The following is a 24648-nucleotide window of genomic DNA, read 5'->3' on the forward strand; positions in this document are numbered from 1 at the left end:
TGCTGTTGTGGGCAGCCGGGGCTGCTGGGCTCAAGCTGAAGGAGGTTGGGGCCGATGGAGTGAGATTCTTTGGGTGGGAGTATGGGAAAGGCCCCTGGGAGCTTTGCCTAGGACAGGAAAGGAACTGGCAGTGGCCAGGGAGGAGACCAGGATCATAAAGCCTCAGGTGTGGGCCCCACCCAGGAGAAGAGCTGGTGGTCCGAGGCCCAGGGCAAGGCACTGGAAATTTGGCATGGGGCAGGTTGAGACGGATGATGGGAAAGGAAGTCTGGAAGAAAGAGGGGCCTCCGGGGGGCTGGGTGGGGCAGAGTGTCCTTCCCTCAGCCTGGCCTGTCGGTGACTGCTCCTTCCAGGGCTCTTTCACCCCTCCCTCCATCGACACCATCTCCCTGGTACTTCTTGGCCCTGGCTTCTTGGAAGCCAGCCGTCACACACTTACAACTCCAGCCACCTGTCCCTCCCTCTTGCCCTGCCCCACCCATGGCTCAGGCTTCCACTGGAGAGACCCTGGCTGAAGGGCGGTCAGCTCTCCTGGAGTTAGAGGGGAGGAGGTTTGACAGGCTGCCCTTTGACCAATTCCCGTTGGTCATCATGCGCCACCCACCAAGCCCCATTGCTGTACCCCCACCCTAGGCCAGGCGCTGTCCTTCCCAAGGCAAAGGTCTCCAGGGTCCTTTTTATAGCTGATCCCTCCCTGGGAGGTGCTCATTTCTTGATCCCTCCTGATGAGGGAAGACCCTGCAGCCAGGCCTGCACTCTCTGGAGATGCTGGTGATCCAGATCCTGCCACTGGCTCTCTGGCTCGGGGTGACTGCTACAGTGACAACGCCGACGACAGGTGAGTGAGACCTGGCCCTGCCATCCCTGTGTGTGCTGGCCTCAGGCAGGGCTGCAGGTGGCTGGCCCCTGTCCTTGTCTCCCTCCCTTTGCAGAGAACAGGGCTTCCAAAGGGCTGGACACCCAGGCTGTGACCCCCTCCTGCTTTTGGGGTGCTAAAGTGGTCACCCTGGACCTGCAGGTGCAGAGGAAGGGGCATGGCTTGTGGTTGTGCAATTGGTGGCCTATACCAAGCCTCTGGCCGAGGGCCGAGTGGGATTGGAATTTACCCCCCTGCTCTCCAGGGGAAGGAGGGCTTTTTCTTTACCTAGATGGTGCGCTCTGGCTGCCCTCATCCTGCAGGCTGCCTCTTTCTATAGGGCTGGGGCTGTCCACACCTCACAGAGGTCATGTCCAGGCTGCAGCCCTGACTGGGGAGGGAAGGAGTCCGGGCCATCAGGTAGCTTCCCCACTTCTTGGAGGAGAGCCTCCCTAGTTAGAAATGGCTGAGGACTGAGGGGGAGACACAGGCTCGGGGGTCCTTCTGGAACCTTGCCATGGTTGTTTCTATGGGAAAGGACTGGTTCCAGTGCAGAACAGACTTTCGGGTCCTCTCCCCAAGGACAGGGAAGAGCCCAGGGATTCTGAGGGCAGGGTGGCCGGGGGGGCGCGAGGGGCGTGGGGCAGCGAGCCCCACGCCCCAGGTGAAGAGGGAGCTCAGTGGAAGGGCCTGCAGCTGTGTGAGGAGGAGTGGTAAGTGGGTAGGAGGGGTGGGAGGCGGGGGTCTCTGTCGCTCTGCAGGGCGGGCCATGAGGTAACCCCCTCAGCCCGCCATGCCCCGTCATGCTTTTCCCCCATCCAGGCATTTTGGGGGTGCAGCAGTGCAGGCTGGAGTCACTGAAGGAAGAATATCAGGGCCGGGGGTGTGACGTGTGTGGCTTTAGGGACATTATGAAAGAACATTAATTACAGATATATTACCGTTAGGGTGATATACAGACTAGGAAGCTATGGGCAAGGGTCAGCCTTTCAAAGGGTTTTCCCTGTCCCTGGTCCCGGGCAGACTCCTGGCCTCTCTCTGGCCAGGTTATCTGAGGAGAGGGCTGGTGGTGGTCATGATGATGGTGAAGGACCCAACAGTCAGCAAGACTCTGTGTGCCCTCCACCCGTTATTGGCAGCTACCCACATGAGCAAAGACCCCTTTTCCTAAAGCGCTTATAATTGCCTAGAAAAGATCATGTTGACACAGGTGAACCCATTAGCATGCAGGAATCCAAAAGCAACTCTATGATAAGTGCAGAGAGCTGTCAGGAGGGGGCGAGGCCAGGGCCCTTCCAGGGGACTCCAGAAGGTCTCATGACACCCAGAGGCCCCTGGCCCCACTTGCAGAGGGCTCTGCTATGTACAAAGGCATTTCACAGCAGGCAGCCCATAGGACCCTCCCAAGGAAGATTGTGTAAGGAAGTGAAAGCAGACAGGAAATTGAAGCTTAACAGGGTGAGTGACCTACTGGGGCCACACAGCAAGCAAGTAGCGTGACCTCACCCATTTGGCACTGGGTTTGTACTGCTCTGTCCCTGCACAGGAGGACCTCAGCCCTCTGTGACACCACTACCCCATGTGGCTCTTCTGGGTCCCCAGGGAGGGGTTCAGATGTGGGGTCAGAGACCACCAGGGCATCTGTGTTTTTCCTTGTTGCGAATCTGCAACCTCCTCTGGGTGGGTATTCCAGTTCACTGGGAGGACTGATGGGGCTTTGGACAACATCCATAGGGAGAAGGAATACCAGCCTGGGAAGGTAGACAAACATGCACAGGGCCGTGCAGGGGACTGGAGGAGGAGAAATGCCCTGAAGGTGATGGGGTGGATGCCTGGTGGGCGTGAGGTTTGCTGGGGAAAGTGTGGCGGTGAGGGAGCATCTTTGGGCAACAAGAGCATAAAAGCCAAGTGCAGGCTTTTAGGCATAAGAGGACCTCTGTGGGCTGCTCAGAGGTGGGTCTCCCCCGCCAGGGCAGATCCCAAGAGAGGCAATGAAAGCCAGCCTGGCATGAGGCCATGATGATGTAGCTGGGAACCCTGGAAACAGAGAGGAAGTTTCCACTTGGTGATGGGCTGTGGGGGCAGTGAGATAAGCATTCCTAGAGCCGGCATGACTAGGAGGGCAAGAACCTCTTTTTGGTGGTTGACAGTGGCCTTTAGGTGGGCCTTGTGAGTTTGGGGTGACCATGGAGCTTCTGGGCAGAGCTGTCCTGGAGGCCTGGGGCTCAAGGAGGAAGACGGAAATAGAGACACAATCTAGAATTCTGTATTCTCCATGGGCTACAGGGACCACAAAGACCAGACAATGCTAGGGATCAACGTGAGGATTGGAACCAGCATCCCGTTTTGTTAACATGAGGTTCCAAAGTGCTCATAGTAATGGCGGGGGAGGGGAGCTCCTTGGGATGCATGGGGTCAGGGATGACGTGTGTCCTGGAGGGCTGGCGCAGAGCCTGAAGGGGTCAGAGCTCTGTAGCCTAGAAAGGTGAACTGAGAGTGGAGATGTCCAACACGTATAAAATCGGGAAGAGTGTGGTGAAGATTTGCTCACAATACACAAAGGGGCAACCTTTGACACTTGTGTGACGTAAATTTAGAGTAATTAGAAAGAAGTGCTGCTTTATGTGGAAAGCAATAAACTTACTCATTTAGCAAACACAGGAGGCCTGGCTCTGCCTGGGCAGGTGCTGGGGCTCTGCACGAAGCTGGATGAATAAGCCCATTTAGAGTTGAGTTTATTAGATGGGACATGGGAAAGGTGCAGAAAGAACCACAGCCCAAGCCCGGTGCCGAGGCTCTGAGAGGGGCCCAAGAGGGTGGAGGGGTGTGGAGGGGGCCTCAGACGCTGCTTCTGTCTGGGCTGATCGGGGAGGCTGCAGGGGGAGGTGGCACTAGATTTTGGTGGCTATTGAGGAGTAGTACGGAAAAGTATTAATAGACACCCAAGGGCCTTAGGCAAATTCAGAACTGACAAAGCCACGTGTAACTATAGAGAGAATTGGAATATTGATAAAAAGCTTCCCTGGGTACAGCAAATTGGGAAACCACACTGACCCTGTCATCTGGGTGTTATATTAATAATCAAAATTGCTCATGACCATGGAGGGTCTGCTATCTGCTAGACGCTGTTTGAAATGATATCATCATCTCATTTAACTTTCCCAACAACCCTAAGAGGAAGTGCTGTTACTGATTTCTGTTTTATACATGGGGAAACTGAGGCATGGAGATTTTGAATAGCTTGTTCAAGCTTTCCCATCCATCAAGTGGAGGAGCCAGGGTTTGAACCCAAGCTGTCTGACTCCAGAGCTCACATTCTTTACCACTTGCTCTGACTGGGGTTGCCCACGTATGTTCGTTTCCTGTGAATGACCACCAACTTGGTGACTTCAAACAACAGAAATTCATTCTCTCACAGTAATGGAGGCTGGAAGTCTGAAGTGAGGTATCAGGGCCCAGTTCCTCCAAAGGCTCCAGGAGAGGATCCTTCCTTGTTTCTTCCAACCTCTGGTCGCTCCTGGCGAGCCTTGGCTCTGGTGGCATCACCCCAATCTCTGTCTCAGTCTTCACATGGCCATCTTCCCTGTGTGTGTCAGATCTCCCTCTCCTTTCTCTTATAAGGACCCCAGTATTTAGATTTGGGGCCCACCCTAAATCCAGGATGGTCTGAGCTTGAGATCCTTAACTTAGTTACGTGTACAAAGACCCTGTTTCCAAATAAGGTCGCATTCACAGGTACTGGGGTTAGGAGTTCGACATGTCCTTTGCTTTGGTAGCAACCAGTGGCTCTCTCTTCAGGGAGGCAGTGGGCAAGGTGGAGTGAAAGCCAGAAAGCCCATCCACTCACCACAGGTGTGGGCAGGGGGGAGGGGAAAGAGCCATGGTGGCCCTGGCCGGACTCGCTCCTACCACAACTCTGTCAGGTGGGAAAGACCTTATGGAAAACGGGACAGACCCAAGCCACTGAGCTTGCATGTGGCAGAGCTGAAAGTGCACCTAGGACTGGTTGACCAAAGTCCACCCCAGTGGTCCCCACACTGCTTTTCTTGTAAAATATTCTAGAGTGAGCAGGGTGGTCACAGTAGGCAACCTTCATCCCATTTTCTAGGGGGAAACAGAGGCTCAGAGAGGTTAACTGCTCAAGACCCCACAGCTGATCATGGAGGCACAGCTAGGCCCCCATCCACCCTCCAGGGGCTGCTCCTGCAGACACATCTGACTGAGTTCACCACAAGCAGACATGTGTCGTGGACGTGACAGGAGGGGACAGTCTCATATCGCAGTGGCAGTGTTCAGACTTGTCTGAGGTGCTTTCTAGGGCTTTTCTCCAAGAAGGCCACCAAATGAGAGACTTGCTGGCAAACCAGCTGCCTTACTCAAGTGATTATCTTTCTAAGAAAGATCTAAATACGCATATTGTGAAGAAGCAATAAAAACTATAGTAGGGCAAGCAAGTACCAAATTTTACTTCTTTGTTAGGAGAGCTGGTGTCTTTGATGGCCAGTGTGGCTGCAACACAAGCAAATATATCATTTTTGTGAAGCGTTTTGACCACTAGAGTGTGGGCATCGTTACCAGTGGGTAATTTCCTCTGGTTCTCCAAGGTATTGGACACACATAACTTTTTATTTTTATAGCGTTCACGTTTTTTGGTATTTATTTATTTGTGAGGAAGATTGTCGCTGAACCACCATCTGCGCCCATCTTCCCTTATTTTACGTGGGACACTGCCACAGCATGTCTTGAGAGCAGTGCTAGGTCTGTGTCAGGATCCGAACCTGCGAACCCCAGGCCACCGACATGGACTGTGCCAACTTAACCACCACGCCACCAGCCTGGCCTCACATTTATTGTATTTTAAACATTATAACATGAGTGAGTATTTGTTATAGAACATTTAGAAAATATAGACAAAGAAAAGGAAAAAAATCTCACTTAACCTTAGTGCTCAGATAAATGTTAACATTTTGGTCTATTTCTGAATATGTATTTAGATTTATTCTGTGGGCAGTTTATATTTTAACAGCTGATCAATACTCCATCCCATGGGATACTGTAGACATCTGAGCTGTCTCCCATGCTTCTATCCTTGGACATGTTTACCCCAATTTTTCGTTATAATAAATATTGATGTAATGAACATTCTTGTATAAAAATTTTAAAATCTGCATCAGATTATTTTCAGATAAGTTACTAGAAATGAGATCACTAAAATGGTTTGACTCTGCCTATGGTCCCTGATGCATATTTTCAAATTAGCCTTTAGAAATAAGATACCAAGTTTATGTCCATGGGCATCCTATGAGAACGCCCTAGCCAACACCAGCTGTTATTATCACCTAACGTCACGGAGGGGGTACAATTTGATAGGTAACAATAAGTAGTATCATCCTTTGTTTTGAAATTCTTTGCTTAGCAGTGAAGTTTGCTTTTTTCTTCTCACAGGCTTATTGACATTTGAAGAGCTGTGTTTTTCTCTTAGCTCAGCTTCCTGGTGGAGCATCCTTGACCCAGGAGGTTGATTCTAGGAAGGACAGCCTCACCTGCTCTGCCACACCCTTCAGGAGGCCTTTGCCACCAGAATCCTTGGCCAGGAGGGGTCTAAAGCTCTTCAACCAGGGCACTGTTTCCTTGTCCCTCCCAGGAATGAGTGAAAGCCTCGGGCATGGAGGGGGCTGCCTTCCAGGAGGATGTGGGTGCAGCAGTACCTTTAGCTCGGCCTTCCCCTCAGTGAGCAGGGAAGAAGAGCAGGAGGGAGGAGAAGGCTAATTAGGAGGCAGTGGTGTCTTGAGGCCGGAAGGATGAGAGAGATCCCAGAAGGAAGAAGGGCGGCCTGGTGGCATAGACAAGGATTCGGGCGCTCTGAGCTCGTTTGTATGCCCTGAGAGGCAACGGGACTACAGATGTGGATGTTTAAGGATAAATAGGGTAAATGGTATGAATTCAGGAATAAAGACAAAAGAGAGCAGGATGTCTACAGTCCGTTCCAACGAGTGTCCCAGCCTTCGTTGGGGCCCCTAGTGGCCCACCATATCTCTGCTGTGGCCTCATCAATCTCCCTGGATCTGCCCCCGCTGCCCCTTCACTCCAGGGCTCTGCTTCTAAGGCACAGTTGGGACCTTGGCCTTTTGCTGGACACTCTTCACTTCTGCTCAGTCAAGTCCAGAGCTGGCTTCACACCCACATTGCCAGCCTTCTCTCTGCCCAAAGTCATCTCTCACTGTCCAGCTCCACCCCAAACACACACTCCTGGCCTTCTACACATGCTGTTCCCTCGGCTTGAAAACTTCTCCTTCCTCTTTACTCTCCAAACCCTTCCCTTGTGCTAAAAGTAAAAGCCACTCGCAGGCTGTGCTTGAGTTCTATCTTACCAGCTGGGTGAACTGGGAAGGCACTTAACCTGCAGGACCTCAGTTCGTGTGTAAAACAGAAATACTAACGGCTATCTCGCAGGGTTACCTTAAATAGCTAAGAAAACGTGTCTGGTAGACTTTCCAGTATTCGCTCACTCATTTCCTTCAGAAGTGCTCATTGAGCACCTGCTCCAGGTCAGGCTGAACGGGGAAGAAATGTTCTCTATGCCAATGGAGACTCAGAGAGGAGCAGACAGTCCACAGGTGATTACTTACAGCATCATTGAGTTACAACTGTCATAGGGCGAGGGCAGGAATCTGAGAGACAGTCAGTAAATGCCACCTCTCCCCGCCCCATTCATTCCTGTGATTCAGTCAGGGACATGGTCATAAACTGCTTTTATATGCTTTTCAATGATGGAACAAACACAGTCTTTTTCTGCAACTTAAAAAAGTCCTGGGGCTGGCCCCGTGGCCGAGTGGTCAAGTTTGCACGCTCCGCTTCAGCAGCCCAGGGTTTCACTGGTTTGGATCCTGGGCGCAGACATGGCACCGCTCATCAGGCCTTGCTGAGCCAGCGTCCCACATAGCACAACCAGAAGCACTCACAACTAGAATATACAGCTACGTACTGGGGAGCTTTGGGGAGAAGAAGAAGAAATAAAAAAATGAAGAAGATTGGCGACAGATGTTAGCTCAGGTGCAAATCTTTTTTTAAAAGAAAAAAGTCTAGTAGAATTTATAATGCCCAAATCCATAAAACTCCTTTTTAAAGAAGAAGAGAAGAAAGAGTTCAGACGTTACTTTTTTTTCTTTCTTTCTTTCTTTCTTTTTTTTTTTTTTTGCTGAGGAAGATTTGCCCTGAGCTAACATCCACACCCAATTTTCCTCTTTTTGTATGTGGGCCGCCACCACAGCATGGCCACTGACAGACGAGCAGTATATGTCTGCGTCCTGGAGTGGGACCCAAGGCACCGAAGCAGAGTATGCCAAACTTAACCACCAGGCCACTGGGGCTGGCCCTAGACCTTGCTTTTTTTTTGAAGCCTTCCAAGAAAGGCAGAGAAGCAGTTCCCTCCCTCCCCATGCTGTGTTGATTCCCACTCTCCCTTCAAATGGACCTCAACTACCCTTGCATTGCACTGGGGGCCCAGGAGCACTAGTGAGGGGTGGGGGCTCATTTGTCTTCAAACTCAGGGCCTCTGGTCCCAGAGATCACAAGCAAGTTATTGTTGAATGAAAGCTGGGATAAGTGGGCTGCAGAACTGAGAAGTGGTTTTCTGGTGGGCACACGAAGGCAGGGAGCCTGAGGAATGTGGTGATCTCCAGGTGAGATATATTTCTAAACATCATATAGGTTTGTCAAAATCCACCAGCACACAAATAACAATACAAGAAGGTGATCACAAACAAGTCCCAGACCGTTAATTAGTAACACCTTGCTCTCTAGAAAAACTACGCTACTCCACAGAAGACACAAAGGTCTAGATTACCATTGGTAAAAGGTCCAAATCTAGAGGTGTCCATGGCACTTCCCATACTCCTGAAAGGAAAGCAGAGCCTAAGCACCGGGCATTGACCAGTACCACCAGCCAAGCTGCTGGCGTGGATTGCCACTAAGTTCGATGAAAAATTAACAGGCTGTAGCATCATCTCTGACTCTTCTAACCAACAGAATCACCGACAAAGAATGAGTCCACATCAACTTCCACAGAATCCTTTTCAACTTTGGCGACATCCACACCTGTGCAATCTTTTGTCTCCACAACACCCACGGTAGTTTTCAGTTCAACCGTTTCCTCTGCCACCGTCTATACAACTGAGAATACAAGTCCTTCATCGCCTTCTGGTCCTGAGACATCAACGACCAATCAGGAAACTAGACAGACACACACATTCTCCACAGAAGAGACGACTGTCTACACAGACATTTCTGGTTTGTCCACACCGACTGTTTCCCCTGCATCATCTCCTTCCGGGAATGGTGGAAATAGCCCGTCCTCTTCAAGTCCTGGCCAGCTGTCTACCACTCCCCATGTCTCACCACAGACGACCACGTACCCCCTGGAGGGATCCACTGGGTCTGCAGACACTCCTGCTTCTGGGAATCTCACAGGGGAGTCAACCATCTACTCCACCACTTCAGCTCCAAGTGAATCAACAGTTTCTACCTCCCCTGGCTCGCAGACCCCAGAAACTGGTACTTCTCCAGCCATGACAAGCCCCAGTGCCGTGTCTTCGCCCCCTGTGCTGTCCGAGCAAAGCACCTCACCTCTCTCAGAGGAGTCAACCAGCTACTCTACTGTTTCTGCTCCATCTGAACCAACAGTTTCTACATTCCCCAGCTCACAGACACCCGGAACTGGTACCTCTGCAGCCCGATCAACCGCCAGTGTGCTGTCCACGCCCACTGTGCTCTCTGAGCAAAGCACCCCAACTCTCGCTGATGAGACAACCAGCTACTCTACTGATTCTGCTCCATCTGAATCAACACTTTCTACATTCCCCAGCTCGCTGACCCCAGAAACTGGTACCTCTGCAGCCCGATCAACCGCCACTGCACTGTCCACGCCCACCATGCTCTCTGAGCAAAGCACCCCAACTCTTGCAGGGGGGTCAACCATCTATTCCACCGTTTCGGCTCCATCTGAATCAACAGTTACTACCTCCCCCAGCTTGCAGACCACAAAATCCAGTACTTCTGCAGCCCCGTCAAGCCACAGTATGCTGTCCACCACCACCGTGCTCTTTGAGCAAAGCACCCCAACTCTCACAGGGGAGTCAACCCGCTACTCCACCACTTCGGCTCCATCCGAATCAACAGTTTCTACCTCTCCCAGCTCGCAGACCCCAGAAACTGGCACTTCTGCAGCCCTGTCTAGCCCCACTGCGCTGTCCACACCCACCGTGCTCTCTGAGCAAAGCACCCCAACTCTCGCAGGGGAGTCAACCATCTACTCCACCATTTCAACTCCACCTGAATCAACAGTTTCTACCTCCCCCAGCTCTCAGACCCCAGAAACTGGTACTTCTGCAGCCCCGTCAAGCCCCAGTGTGTTGTCCACGCCCACTGTGCTCTCTGAGCAAAGCACCCCAACTCTTGCAGAGGAGTCAACCAGCTACTCTACTGTTTCGGCTCCATCTGAATCAGCAGTTTCTACCTCTGCCAGCTCGCAGACCCCAGAATCCCATACTTCTGCAGCCCCGTCAAGCTCCAGTGCACTGTCTACACCCACCGTGCTCTCTGAGCAAAGCACCCCAACTCTCGCCGACGAGCCAACCCGCTACTCTACCACTTCGGCTCCATCCGAATCAACAGTTTCTACCTCTCCCAGCTCGCAGACCCCAGAAACTGGCACTTCTGCAGCCCTGTCTAGCCCCACTGCGCTGTCCACACCCACCGTGCTCTCTGAGCAAAGCACCCCAACTCTCGCAGGGGAGTCAACCATCTACTCCACCATTTCAACTCCACCTGAATCAACAGTTTCTACCTCCCCCAGCTCTCAGACCCCAGAAACTGGTACTTCTTCAGCCCCGTCAAGCCACAGTACACTGTCTACGCCCACTGTGCTCTTCGAGCACAGCACCCCAACTCTCGCAGAGGAGTCAACCAGCTACTCCACCATTTCAACCCCATCTGAATCAACAGTTTCTACGTCCCCCAGGTCGCAGACCCCAGAAACTGGTGCTTCTGCAGCCACGACAAGCCCCAGTGCAGTGTCTACGCCCACTGTGCTCTTCGAGCAAAGCACCTCAACTCTTGCAGAGTCAACCAGCTACTCTACTGTTTCTGCTCCATCTGAATCAACACTTTCTACATTCCCCAGCTCGCTGACCCCGGAAACTGGCACCTCTGCAGCGCGATCAACTGCCAGTGCACTGTCCACGCCCACCGTGCTCTCTGAGCAAAGCACCCCAACTCTCGCAGGGGAGACAACCATCTACTCCACTGTTTCGGCTCCAACTGAATCAACACTTACTACCTCCACCAGCTTACAGACCCCAGAAACTGGTACCTCTGCAGCCCGATCAACCGCCAGTGCGCTGTCCACACCCACCGTGCTCTCTGAGCAAAGCACCCCAACTCTCGCAGGGGAGACAACCATCTACTCCACCATTTCAGCTCCATCTGAATCAACTGTTTCTACCTTCCCCAGCTCACAGACCCCTGAAACTGGTACTTCTGCAGCCCTGTCCAGCCCCAGTGCGATGTCTACACCCACCGTGCTCTCTGAGCAAAGCACCCCAACTCTCGCAGGGGAATCAACCATCTACTCCACCATTTCAACTCCACCTGAATCAACAGTTTCTACCTCCCCCAGCTCTCAGACCCCAGAAACTGGTACTTCTGCAGCCCCGTCAAGCCCCAGTGTGTTGTCCACGCCCACTGTGCTCTCTGAGCAAAGCACCCCAACTCTTGCAGAGGAGTCAACCAGCTACTCTACTGTTTCGGCTCCATCTGAATCAGCAGTTTCTACCTCTGCCAGCTCGCAGACCCCAGAATCCCGTACTTCTGCAGGCCCGTCAAGCTCCAGTGCACTGTCTACACCCACCGTGCTCTCTGAGCAAAGCACCCCAACTCTCGCCGACGAGCCAACCCGCTACTCTACCACTTCGGCTCCATCCGAATCAACAGTTTCTACCTCTCCCAGCTCGCAGACCCCAGAAACTGGCACTTCTGCAGCCCTGTCTAGCCCCACTGCGCTGTCCACACCCACCGTGCTCTCTGAGCAAAGCACCCCAACTCTCGCAGGGGAGTCAACCATCTACTCCACCATTTCAACTCCACCTGAATCAACAGTTTCTACCTCCCCCAGCTCTCAGACCCCAGAAACTGGTACTTCTGCAGCCCCGTCAAGCCCCAGTGTGTTGTCCACGCCCACTGTGCTCTCTGAGCAAAGCACCCCAACTCTTGCAGAGGAGTCAACCAGCTACTCTACTGTTTCGGCTCCATCTGAATCAGCAGTTTCTACCTCTGCCAGCTCGCAGACCCCAGAATCCCATACTTCTGCAGCCCCGTCAAGCTCCAGTGCACTGTCTACACCCACCGTGCTCTCTGAGCAAAGCACCCCAACTCTCGCCGACGAGCCAACCCGCTACTCTACCACTTCGGCTCCATCCGAATCAACAGTTTCTACCTCTCCCAGCTCGCAGACCCCAGAAACTGGCACTTCTGCAGCCCTGTCTAGCCCCACTGCGCTGTCCACACCCACCGTGCTCTCTGAGCAAAGCACCCCAACTCTCGCAGGGGAGTCAACCATCTACTCCACCATTTCAACTCCACCTGAATCAACAGTTTCTACCTCCCCCAGCTCTCAGACCCCAGAAACTGGTACTTCTTCAGCCCCGTCAAGCCACAGTACACTGTCTACGCCCACTGTGCTCTTCGAGCACAGCACCCCAACTCTCGCAGAGGAGTCAACCAGCTACTCCACCATTTCAACCCCATCTGAATCAACAGTTTCTACGTCCCCCAGGTCGCAGACCCCAGAAACTGGTGCTTCTGCAGCCACGACAAGCCCCAGTGCAGTGTCTACGCCCACTGTGCTCTTCGAGCAAAGCACCTCAACTCTTGCAGAGTCAACCAGCTACTCTACTGTTTCTGCTCCATCTGAATCAACACTTTCTACATTCCCCAGCTCGCTGACCCCGGAAACTGGCACCTCTGCAGCGCGATCAACTGCCAGTGCACTGTCCACGCCCACCGTGCTCTCTGAGCAAAGCACCCCAACTCTCGCAGGGGAGACAACCATCTACTCCACTGTTTCGGCTCCAACTGAATCAACACTTACTACCTCCACCAGCTTACAGACCCCAGAAACTGGTACCTCTGCAGCCCGATCAACCGCCAGTGCGCTGTCCACACCCACCGTGCTCTCTGAGCAAAGCACCCCAACTCTCGCAGGGGAGACAACCATCTACTCCACCATTTCGGCTCCATCTGAATCAACTGTTTCTACCTTCCCCAGCTCACAGACCCCTGAAACTGGTACTTCTGCAGCCCTGTCCAGCCCCAGTGCGATGTCTACACCCACCGTGCTCTCTGAGCAAAGCACCCCAACTCTCGCAGGGGAATCAACCATCTACTCCACCATTTCAACTCCACCTGAATCAACAGTTTCTACCTCCCCCAGCTCTCAGACCCCAGAAACTGGTACTTCTGCAGCCCCGTCAAGCCCCAGTGTGTTGTCCACGCCCACTGTGCTCTCTGAGCAAAGCACCCCAACTCTTGCAGAGGAGTCAACCAGCTACTCTACTGTTTCGGCTCCATCTGAATCAGCAGTTTCTACCTCTGCCAGCTCGCAGACCCCAGAATCCCATACTTCTGCAGCCCCGTCAAGCTCCAGTGCACTGTCTACACCCACCGTGCTCTCTGAGCAAAGCACCCCAACTCTCGCCGACGAGCCAACCCGCTACTCTACCACTTCGGCTCCATCCGAATCAACAGTTTCTACCTCTCCCAGCTCGCAGACCCCAGAAACTGGCACTTCTGCAGCCCTGTCTAGCCCCACTGCGCTGTCCACACCCACCGTGCTCTCTGAGCAAAGCACCCCAACTCTCGCAGGGGAGTCAACCATCTACTCCACCATTTCAACTCCACCTGAATCAACAGTTTCTACCTCCCCCAGCTCTCAGACCCCAGAAACTGGTACTTCTGCAGCCCCGTCAAGCCCCAGTGTGTTGTCCACGCCCACTGTGCTCTCTGAGCAAAGCACCCCAACTCTTGCAGAGGAGTCAACCAGCTACTCTACTGTTTCGGCTCCATCTGAATCAGCAGTTTCTACCTCTGCCAGCTCGCAGACCCCAGAATCCCGTACTTCTGCAGGCCCGTCAAGCTCCAGTGCACTGTCTACACCCACCGTGCTCTCTGAGCAAAGCACCCCAACTCTCGCCGACGAGCCAACCCGCTACTCTACCACTTCGGCTCCATCCGAATCAACAGTTTCTACCTCTCCCAGCTCGCAGACCCCAGAAACTGGCACTTCTGCAGCCCTGTCTAGCCCCACTGCGCTGTCCACACCCACCGTGCTCTCTGAGCAAAGCACCCCAACTCTCGCAGGGGAGTCAACCATCTACTCCACCATTTCAACTCCACCTGAATCAACTGTTTCTACCTCCCTCAGCTCTCAGACCCCAGAAACTGGTACTTCTTCAGCCCCGTCAAGCCACAGTACACTGTCTACGCCCACTGTGCTCTTCGAGCACAGCACCCCAACTCTCGCAGAGGAGTCAACCAGCTACTCCACCATTTCAACCCCATCTGAATCAACAGTTTCTATGTCCCCCAGGTCGCAGACCCCAGAAACTGGTGCTTCTGCAGCCACGACAAGCCCCACTGCAGTGTCTACGCCCACTGTGCTCTTCGAGCAAAGCACCTCAACTCTTGCAGAGTCAACCAGCTACTCTACTGTTTCTGCTCCATCTGAATCAACACTTTCTACATTCCCCAGCTCGCTGACCCCGGAAACTGGCACCTCTGCAGCGCGATCAACTGCCAGTGCACTGTCCACGCCCACCGTGCTCTCTGAGCAAAGCACCCCAACTCTCACAGGGGAGACAACCATCTACTCCACTGTTTCGGCTCCAACTGAATCAACACTTACTACCTCCACCAGCTTACAGACCCCAGAAACTGGTACCTCTGCAGCCCTGTCTAGCCCCACTGTGCTGTCCACGCCCACCGTGCTCTCTGAGCAAAGCACCCCAACTCTCGCAGGGGAGTCAACCATCTACTCCACCATTTCAACTCCACCTGAATCAACAGTTTCTACCTCCCCCAGCTCTCAGACCCCAGAAACTGGTACTTCTGCAGCCCCGTCAAGCCCCAGTGTGTTGTCCACGCCCACTGTGCTCTCTGAGCAAAGCACCCCAACTCTTGCAGAGGAGTCAACCAGCTACTCTACTGTTTCGGCTCCATCTGAATCAGCAGTTTCTACCTCTGCCAGCTCGCAGACCCCAGAATCCCATACTTCTGCAGCCCCGTCAAGCTCCAGTGCACTGTCTACACCCACCGTGCTCTCTGAGCAAAGCACCCCAACTCTCGCAGAGGAGTCAACCAGCTACTCTACTGTTTTGGCTCCATCTGAATCAACAGTTTCTACCTCCCCTGGCTCACAGACCCCAGAAACTGGTACTTCTGTCACCCCATCAAGCCCCAGTGCACTGTCTACACCTTCTGTGCTCTCTGAGCAAAGCACCACAACTCTGTCAGAGAAGTCCACCATCTACTCCACCGTTTCTGCTGCATCTGAATCAACATTTCCTAACTCCCCCAGCTCGCAGACCCTAGAAACTGGTACTTCAACAGCCCCATCAAGCCCCCGTGTGGTGTCTATCCCCACTGTGATCTCTGACGTGACCGATGGAAGTCTCACCATTTCTACTTCCATCCCTTCTACCACCAAAAGACCTAGTCCTGCCACCTCTTCTGGTGTCACTCCATCTTCTACAACTAGAGCCATCTTTGGACCAGCATCCACCACCCTCAATGGAGGATCTACAGTCTCCAAAAGCAGCCCAGATTCACGAAACACAACAGTTTCATCTGACAGCTCCCCAACTGAATACCCTCGTGCTTCTTCTTCCGCCTCACCTATCCCTGTTTTCTCCTCCACACCAGTCTCTGACTTTCCTTCAGCCATTGCACCTTCTTCTGGTGTTTCCCTTCCTCTCTCCTCCACTGCACCTGGGTCTACTCATTCTCCAGTCCCTGAGTTCAATACCATTTCAACCCTCTATCCCTCATTCACTAGCACCCACACAACTGTTATGACAAGTCACTCTCCAGCTACAAAACCAAGTAAGTCCCATTCTATGTCTCTCTGTGGTCCTCTCCTGTCCACCTTCCCTCACCAGCTAATCAGCTTTTACATCTTGTGATTTTGTTCCAGCCTTCCAGTACTTTCTTGTTGCTATGTACATCATCCATGCAGATGGATGCTGTTCTCTTTTTATTTGTAGGACTCTTGTTATGTTTGCTCATCCTCTTTTATCTCTTGCTTCCTTCCTCCCCATTGTCTTTCTTCCTTTCCCCACTGTCTCCTGGGGATTAAGGTGGTGGCAAAGGTGTCTCAGTTGCTGCATGATCATCTGTTCCCATCCCCCTCTTTCAGTGCAATGCCTGAATGATGGGACCCAGAATGGGAGCCAGGGTTTTTGTCTCTTGGGCTTCCATGGTGACTGCTGTCAATTCTCCCCCTCCACAGAGCAGTGTCAGAATGGGACCATCTGGAACGGAGAAGAGTGTTTTTGTGCCCCAGGCTTCGTTTGTTATCTGTATCAGTCTCCTGTGGACTCCTTCAGTCTAGGTAATGACTTTTCTAAGACCTGTCCATCATCCCCACGTGCCTGAACCACTTAAAATAGGAGCACAGCACTGGAAGGGTCATCGCTACCACTGCCTCCTTGTGCAGGTGGAGGAGACAATGTGACTTTCACCCAGGCCAAAACACAGGTAGAACGTGGATCTTCTGCCTCCCCCTTCAGGGCCCTTTTTACTAGCTCACCTGCCCCTCTCCTCAGGTAGTTTCTCTCCCAACCCTTTCTGGAGACCTCCTCTTAGCTCTCTCTGGGTGGTGATCCTACCCGCCAGCTCCTCATGATGTTCAGAAACAAGGGGCAGAGGTTTCAGCAACTCTTACCTGCCTCTTGAATTTTCATCCTTCCTCCTACCTGCTTTCTCTGCCTCCCTGAGACCAATAGGGGAGAATTAACCAATCCCGGAAGACATCACTGAGAGGTTGCTGTCTTACGTGTAATGTGGCCTGTTCCCACAGAAATCCCGGAAAAAATCAATGCCACTGTAGGTGTGAAAGTGAAAGTGACAAACTGTAATTTCACAACAGACCTGAACAACGTATCCTCACAGGCTTACTTGAATTTCTCTGAACAATTCAAGAAACAGGTAAGAACAGGGGAAGCTAAGATTCTCTACTGTGGATGTTTGATGTGAGAAGTGGGCAGAGGCTCAGTCTGACTTCCTGTTTAGGGTTTCTCAGCTCATGGGTCTCTTCAGTCTTCCCAAGTCCCAAGAGAGGGTCTTCTGAGAGCCTCCTTTCTTGATCCCTACCCCATCCACATCCTGGTGGAAGGAGTGTCCCTACGCCTTCCCTTCCTTCTTTCCTATGGGCTAATACATGGGATCCCTCTGGAAGGGGGCCTTGGGGCTGCCCTCTGAGACAGGAAATTGGGGCTGCTGCACCCTCTAGGCCTATATGAGTCAGCTGCCACATTTCTTTCAGATGGATGAAGCTTACAAAGGCAAGGACTTTCCCCACTATGGAGGCTTGATCATTAGGAGACTGCTGTGAGTATGTTGCGGGGGTGGGCAGATTGAGGGGCTGTGGGAAGCCCTCTCTCTTTTCCCTTCTCTCCTGCCACTTCCTGTCACGAATGGTTAGAGTACTCTAGAGATAGGCAGGAAAAGCACAGCCCCCAAAGGGGAGTGGAAAGAAGCAGACAGGGGTGGGAAGGGAGCCTAGAGGGCATCATGTCCCAGCAGCTTGGGGAAGAAAGGGTCTCAGGAAGGATGGAAATCCACACTGTCAAGGGCCCACAGGGTTACATAGCTCAGCATCCTCCACCCCGACCCTCACCCTTCACCCAACATCAGCACCATCATCTCCGTCTCCATTTTGGCTCAGGATTTTGTTGGTTCAAGTGCTCCTGGGTCCTGCTCCCTGACTTCTCTGTCACAATGGCTGTGAGCAGTGACTGGCCTTGTCCCAAGATCTCCCCACTCAGCAGCGTTGCTTGCCATCTAACAAGGAGCTTCTGGGTTGGAATTCTATGTTTCTAAAGTGAGCTCATGTTTCTTCATTTCTGTAAGCTTGCTTATTTGGTTTTCAGAATATAATCCAAGAGCTTCTATTTTTAATTTCCTTATTTAAATTTTTTTTATTATGGTAAAATATCCCTAACATAAAATTTTTCATTAACAATTTTAATTGTGAGGTTCAGTGGCATTCACATTGTTGTGCAACCACCACCACCGTCCACCTCCAGAATTTTTCATCTTCCCAAACTGAAACTCTATACCCATTAAACAATAACTCCCAATTCCCCCTCATCCCACCTCTGGCACCCACCATTCTACTTCTGTCTCTATGAATTTGCCTACTCCAGGTACCTCACATAAGTGAAATCATGCAGTATTTGTCCTTTTGTGACTGGCTTATTTCACTTATTATTGTTTCATAATGTCCTGGAGATTCATCCATGTTGTGGCAGGTGTCAGAATTTTCTTCCTTTTTAAGGCTGAATAATATCCCATTGTGCATGTATACCAAATTTTGATTGTCCATTCATCCATCGATGGACACTTGGGCAGCTTCCATGTTTGAGCTATCGCAAATAATGCTGTTGTGAACGTGAGTGTAAAAATATGTCTTTGAATCCCTGCTTTCAATTCTTTTGGGTATATACCCAGGAGTGGAACTGCTGGGTCTTATGGTAATTCTATTTTTAAATTTTGAGAAGCTGCCCTACTGTTTTCCACAGCGCTGCCCCATTTTACATTCCCATCAACAGTGCTCAAGTGTTCAATTTCTCACATCTTTGCCCAAGAGCCTCCAATTTGGGGAATGAATTTTGCCCATTGGTGTTTATTGTGATCACTGATATTCAGGGATCTTAGGTCGTTTCAGTCTGTGGCTTCCCTCTTGGTTGTTAACTGCTAGGGATGATCTCTAGTTCCATCCTGCCTCTGGGTTTTATGGCTAATTGTCTCTCATCACCCCCTTGCTTCTTGGTTCCACTTGCTGGGAGGGTGGGTGACTCAGGTGACCGATTAACCACTGACTTCTGGTTCCAGCAATGGCAGCGTTGTGGTGGAATTTGACGTCATCCTGGAGGCAAACTACACTTCAGCATTTGAGGGACTGTTTGCAAACCTCATTGAGATCGTAAAGACCAAGACTATGAATGAGACCAAAAGGCTACACCCAGAATCTAAGGAATGCAAAGGTAGGTCTACCTAAAACCCTTTGATGTTGGTGAGGAAAGGATGAGAGGCGTCCCTTCAGGAGGACTCAGCCTCCCCACCCCGCCATTCATCTCTCCTCTCTTCTGGAACTCCAGAGACCTCGCTATAGGAACCCAAAAGCCAGGCTTGGGGGCCTTCCTCAGACTCTGCAGTACTCCCAGCAGCCCCGCCCAGTCCAGCACTGAGGTTGTCACCAGCCCTGATGTCCCCATCTGAGCCTGCTCACAGGCCCAGATGCAGCTAGGGATGGGCCAAGACCCTAGTCATGTAGGCCCAGCATAGAGGATGTGGTATAGAAGAAAGGGAGGCTGGCTACCCCCAGCAATTCTGTTCTGTTCTTTTCCACCACCTTTATCAGGCTTCTCAACTCTGTGTTTCAACGAGGAGGCCACCACTGTGAGCAAGACCGTGAAGCTGGGTTTTGACTTGAAGGGTAAGCAGGGGCAGGGGACAGCGTGTGGGCAGTAAACATGGGGGCTAGGAGGCACTTCACCCAGGCTGATGCTTACTGCCCACTCCTCACCAGAGCAATGCAGCCAGAAGGCTGCGAAGGACTTAGCCGCATTCTACTATGTGGAGGAGCTAAACGGGAAGCCAACCTGTGTGACCAAGTGCACCTCGGGGACAAAGTCACAACTGAATTGTCACCAGGGCAAGTGCCAGCTGGAGCAAAGTGGTCCCCGCTGCCTGTAAGTGCCCAGCCCCTCTAAGCCCAGGGCCCACCTCCTCTGGTGGTAGGGCCGCGCCCTCCCTCACAGTCACCGAGGGGGCAGGGTTGGGGTGAGCAGAGCTCGAATGGTGCCTTCTCGCCCCTCCTCTATGTCCCTCTTTCCTCTACGTGGGTCCCTCAGAGTGAGGAGGATGTATAGATTGCAGACATGCACATCCTGGGACTGAGCAAGCCCCTTCCTGAGTAATTTCCAGTTAATCTTTATCTACACATCTCTCTCATCCATCATCCCAGCCATGGTGCCACTATCACCTCTAGCTACGGCTTAGAGATTAGATGGGGCAACGTCGTGTGTGTGGGATGAGGCACCCGACACTCTCAGATTCTGAATTCCTGCTCTGCAGTCCCAGGGTCCCCTCACCCCCCACTATCCCTTAGTCTTGGGGAGTCAGGGAGGGTGCCCAGCCCCTGTCCTCGGAGGGAGAGCCTGTTTCCTGAGCTGTGACCCTGACTTTTTCTTTTGGGAGACTGAGTGTGAGAGATGCTACCTGAGCATCCCTGAGCTCAGGCTGCCCTGAGCTTGCATATGTCCCTAGATGCCCAACCTCGGACACGCACTGGCACCTGGGAGAGACCTGTGGGGTCATCATCAGCAAGAGCATGGTGTACTGGATTGTGGGGGCTGTGGTGGTGCTGCTGCTGATCCTGGTGGTTGCCCTGTCCATCTTCCTCAGCCGATCCCAGAGAAAACTGCACCAGTAAGCTGGGGCCAGACCCAGAGAGAGGGGACCACCATTGGAATATCCCAAGGCTCTGCTCCTTCTGGCTCAGCAGCTGGAGGTCAGCCAAGGCCTGAGGGGAACCTTGACCGGCCCCTCCCAGCTCTGGGTGCAGCAAAGGGCAGCCTGCTGATGGGAAAGGATATATCCGTTTGGCAGAGAAATGGAAACAAAAACTTGTGTACCGAAATTACCTGGTGTTTATTTTCACCTTGGCTGCCACGGAGCAACTGTCACAATGGGACGCCAGGGCACATCTGGTGTCGCTTTCTCCAGCTGTAAAACAGATAAGATCCACCTGAGAAGGTTGCCATGAAATGCCCGGTACAGCACCTGGCTGGCAGGTGGCAGTTCAAGGGAGCTGCCCTGACTCTAGTCCGACGCCCCCACCTCACAGATAGGAAAACTGAGGCTTGCTGAGGGATGAAGGGGGGCAGGCGATGGTGATGTTCCCAGGCACACTCCTTGTTTTCTGTGTCTGCCACTGGGGGCAGGCCCCTCCATGACTCAGGGCTTGGCCATGAAAGCTCCTTCCAGAAGTTGAGGGTCGGGGCCTCTGAGCCCCCTCGTCCGCCCCCTGCCACCAGCTGCTCATGGCATTTCTCTTGGCAGGCAAGAACACAATCTGTTTCGAGAGTGGCAAAAAGAAGGCATCCTCGGCAGTTTCCAGAATGCACACGTCTGGGAAGGTACCTCTCATCAAGGGCAGGAGTCGGGCCAGAGCTGAGGGTGGAGCAAGGCTGAGAAGGCACTGCGGTTGGACTCATTGTGGCTGTGGGTGACTCACACTTCCTGTCAGCCCACCCACATCTGCCGCCGCAGCCAGGCTGGGCCAGCTCCTCTGCAGCCTCCTGACCCAGAGCTCCCATGGGCCACCCCCCGCTGCCCCTGCAGTCTTTCCTTGGCTCCTCCAGTCTGTGTGTGGCCCACCAATGCCCACTGTTTTCCCTCCTCCATGCCTTTGCATGGACCGCGCCACTGTCTGGAAGGTTCCCCTCATCCGAGTCTCAGCACACCCCACTCCCACTCTATTTCCAAGATCAGGTTCAAATGTTGCTCCTCCATGTGTGTTCAGCCTCCTCTGGCTCCCAGAGCCCCTGATGGCACCGCACCCAGCTGCCATGGAAAACCGTCACGTCCGCTCTGCTCTCTCACTACATGAACCCTTGGCCCTGAGCATCTCTGTCCACCTCTATCCTTGCCCCTGAGCAAATCCTGCCTTCCCAGTTCTTCCTCACAAACACCATGGAGGGGCTACAGGGATGACTGAAAGGATCCTGCCTCTGGAGAGCATCAGATGCACACACAGTTTATGGGATGATAGATAGGGCCGTGCCCAGGGCTCCACAGGGCACAGAGGGACGCCTGACCCAGCCCGGAGTGGGGCGGGCTCAGAGAAGGCTGCAGAGGTGACGGCGCCTGATTCACACATTGTGGGTAAGGGTCAGCGCTCAGAACCGGTGAGTAAGCCGCATGCATCCTGCTTCCAGGAACATAGAGCCCAGCGAGGAGCCAGGAGGGGGAAAGGGCAGTTGAGCAGAGGGCATTGCTTCGGAAAGGGCGTGGGGTGGGAACAAGTGTGGGCCGTGGGGGAACCCAAGGCAGGCCAGCAGGATGTGAGGTTGGCAGAGCCAGGTCATGGAGGGCTTTGTGGGCCATGATTGGGGGACCCACTGGAGGGGCTTTAAGGGAAGGCGGCCGACATGCATTGTGAGTAGCTCATTCATGTGGATTTGAGGGGGATGGCACTAAAGTAGGGAGACCAGGGAGGTGTTCCACAGTCTAACGGATGGGGTTCGCTGAGGCTGAGTGGGGGCAGTGGGGATGGGAGGAGTGGACGGATGGAGCAGTTTAGATGTCAGTGAGCCGGGTAGGACTTTTTGCTTGCAGGCTTGGTGGAGAGGGTCACTGCCTGGGCCGGGGCGCAGAGGGGAGAGGCAGCAGGTGGGGCATGCTGCGTTGGGGGCTGGTGGGGTGCAGAGGGGGTGGCACCACAGGCTCTGGCCTGTCTGAAGCCTGAGGAGTGGCCTGCAGACAGTGCTGGGCGTCCTCAGCTCAGTTCGGCCCACCATGGGGAGAAGGCAGGTGAGGAGGGTGGAAGGCAGGGCCCCGGGGAGGACCTGGAAGCAGGCAGAGAAGGAATGGTCTGGGAGGTGCCAGGAGACCAAAGGACAGAGTGAGCTGCAGGACCGGGGAAGTGGGGGCTGAGCATACACCAACTCGCCAACTCGAACACAAAGGAGAAGATTCCAGACACAGCTGTTTGCAGCCTGCTGTGGTTACCGTTGCTAAGACTGAGTGTCCGTGGCAACCCCAAGCCAAACCTTCCTCCTGCTCCACCCTGTCATCCCTGTGCCTGCCCATGGCCCATGCTCACCACGGCCATGACTTTTGACTCCAAGGCTCGTCAGAGGGCTGCTGCTCTGGTTCCCACCTGTGCCTGCGTCACACCGGGCCAGCTCCCCAGACACGCTCCAGAGTCATCAAGACCCACCTTGGAGATAAGCTGCCATGGTGGAAGGATGGGCGGGCAGTGGGAAGATAGTTTAGGGCAGATATGGGACTGACTCTTCAAACCTGCTCCTTTCACTGGAAAAAATCCCCGCTCCGTATCTCTCCAGGCTCCCCCAGGCTCGCTCTCACGCAGTTCCTCTCCCCACAGATCAGAATCTGAGGGACAGATTCGGCCTTGCAAACGCCTACAACCACTTCCGGCCCTCTCTGGGGAACATTGACTCCAACACAGAGGTGACTCAGGGGCCCACCCCCAGCCAGGAGCTGCTCCCTTCCTGTCACCCCTGCCCCCTACCACTCTGGGGCTGCCTGGGGAGAGTGGGGCACACTCGGCCCAGATGCAGGTCACTCCCTGTGGACATGGCCATCGCACAGCCTCCCTTGGCCTCACCTCCTCTCTCTCACCCCCAGTTCCACATTGAGAGGCCCCAGGCGGTGACACCTGCTCCTTGACCAGGACAGATGCTTCCACTCATCCCCCAGTTCCGGACGACAAGACTTTAGTGGAGAGCCCACTGCAGGCCCAGTGTGGGTCAAGAGGAAACATGTGAGGGCCTGAGGCATGTCCTGCTCAGAGCTGGCGGGCTTGGCTCCGTCCCCTGCTGCAAGCCACTCTTGCCCCCAACCCAGGAGGCCCAAGGCTGCCCAGACACCTTGCATCCTTGTTTGCTCCACAGTGACTCCCCTCTCTGGAATTTTCCTACCAATAAAAGAGCAAATTTCAAAGTGCAGAGTGTGGTGTGTGTGGTTCTCTTCCTTCCCCTGCAGGGCCTGGCTGGGGCCTGGGTCTCCAGGAAGGTCCTTCGCCGGAGAGCGTTCCTCTCAGGCCTGAGTGCTGAATCTGGACCCGGGGATGCTCTCGGGCACCTTCCTGTGCCCACACATGGAGTACCAGCCCCTCACCGGCTCCGGGCCAGGGCAGGGCCAGGCCGCCTCTGCCTGAGGTCTCTGTGATGGATGAGCCTAGGGTCAGGTCCTGGGGAGGGGAGTGGACCCAGGGTGTCAGGGGTGGGGGCAAAGGAGTGAGCACTAAGCTCTGCTGACCTTGCTGGGGACCGAGGTCACTCCAGATGGCCACAGGGACCCACGCTCACCTGAGAACCTGCAGACCCAAGTACAGTCAGCCATCAGGGGCTGGGCACTGGCCCAGGTGCAGCCATGACCTGCACCCCATGTCTTGGTGAGGTACCCATAGGGGCAGTAAAGGGGGCTTGAGAAGAGGGGACGGGGGCTCCTTGCAGGGGAATGGAGTCAGATACCAGGCATCCTTCTCCTATCGGGCCCAGGCCCAGTCCTTCCCTGCCACCTCCTACCCACTCCAGGGGTCTTCTCGGTTCTCCCAGCACTTCAGGTTCCTGCACCTGCCCCTTCATTGGGACAACAAGTCTGATGGCCTGCGTGCTTTGTGCCTGGCCAGGCAGGGCTCCCCCTCCCTCTGCCCTTTGGCCTGGAACAGGCCCCGCACCCCCAGTCGTGAGTGAAGCTCCCAGACT

General features: G+C 53.7%; 1 protein-coding gene across 1 annotated transcript; it reads left to right on the top strand.

Moving 5' to 3' along the window:
- Positions 1-687: 687 nt before the first annotated feature.
- Positions 688-23886, top strand: LOC106781522 (mucin-17). Its single transcript, XM_014729905.3, has 12 exons — positions 688-838; positions 8885-16009; positions 16416-16517; positions 16986-17113; positions 17451-17515; positions 19022-19173; positions 19551-19625; positions 19719-19881; positions 20459-20620; positions 21254-21330; positions 23304-23389; positions 23567-23886. Exons 1-12 carry the CDS (start codon positions 766-768, stop codon positions 23606-23608), a joined length of 8250 nt encoding a protein of 2749 aa, XP_014585391.2. The 5' UTR covers positions 688-765; the 3' UTR covers positions 23609-23886.
- The last annotated feature ends 762 nt before the right edge of the window (positions 23887-24648 follow it).

This window comes from Equus caballus, chromosome 13 (genome assembly GCF_041296265.1).
Source record: "Equus caballus isolate H_3958 breed thoroughbred chromosome 13, TB-T2T, whole genome shotgun sequence".
NCBI classification, from domain to species: domain Eukaryota; kingdom Metazoa; phylum Chordata; class Mammalia; order Perissodactyla; family Equidae; genus Equus; species Equus caballus.

Excerpts from the sequence above, each read along its gene's own strand:
- LOC106781522 (XM_014729905.3), top strand. The coding sequence starts at position 766 with ATGCTGGTGATCCAGATCCTGCCACTGGCTCTCTGGCTCGGGGTGACT. Across the intron at positions 20,621-21,253 it reads TCCCAGAGAAAACTGCACCA|GCAAGAACACAATCTGTTTC; the intron begins GTAAGCTGGGGC and ends TTCTCTTGGCAG. Across the intron at positions 23,390-23,566 it reads ACATTGACTCCAACACAGAG|TTCCACATTGAGAGGCCCCA; the intron begins GTGACTCAGGGG and ends TCTCACCCCCAG.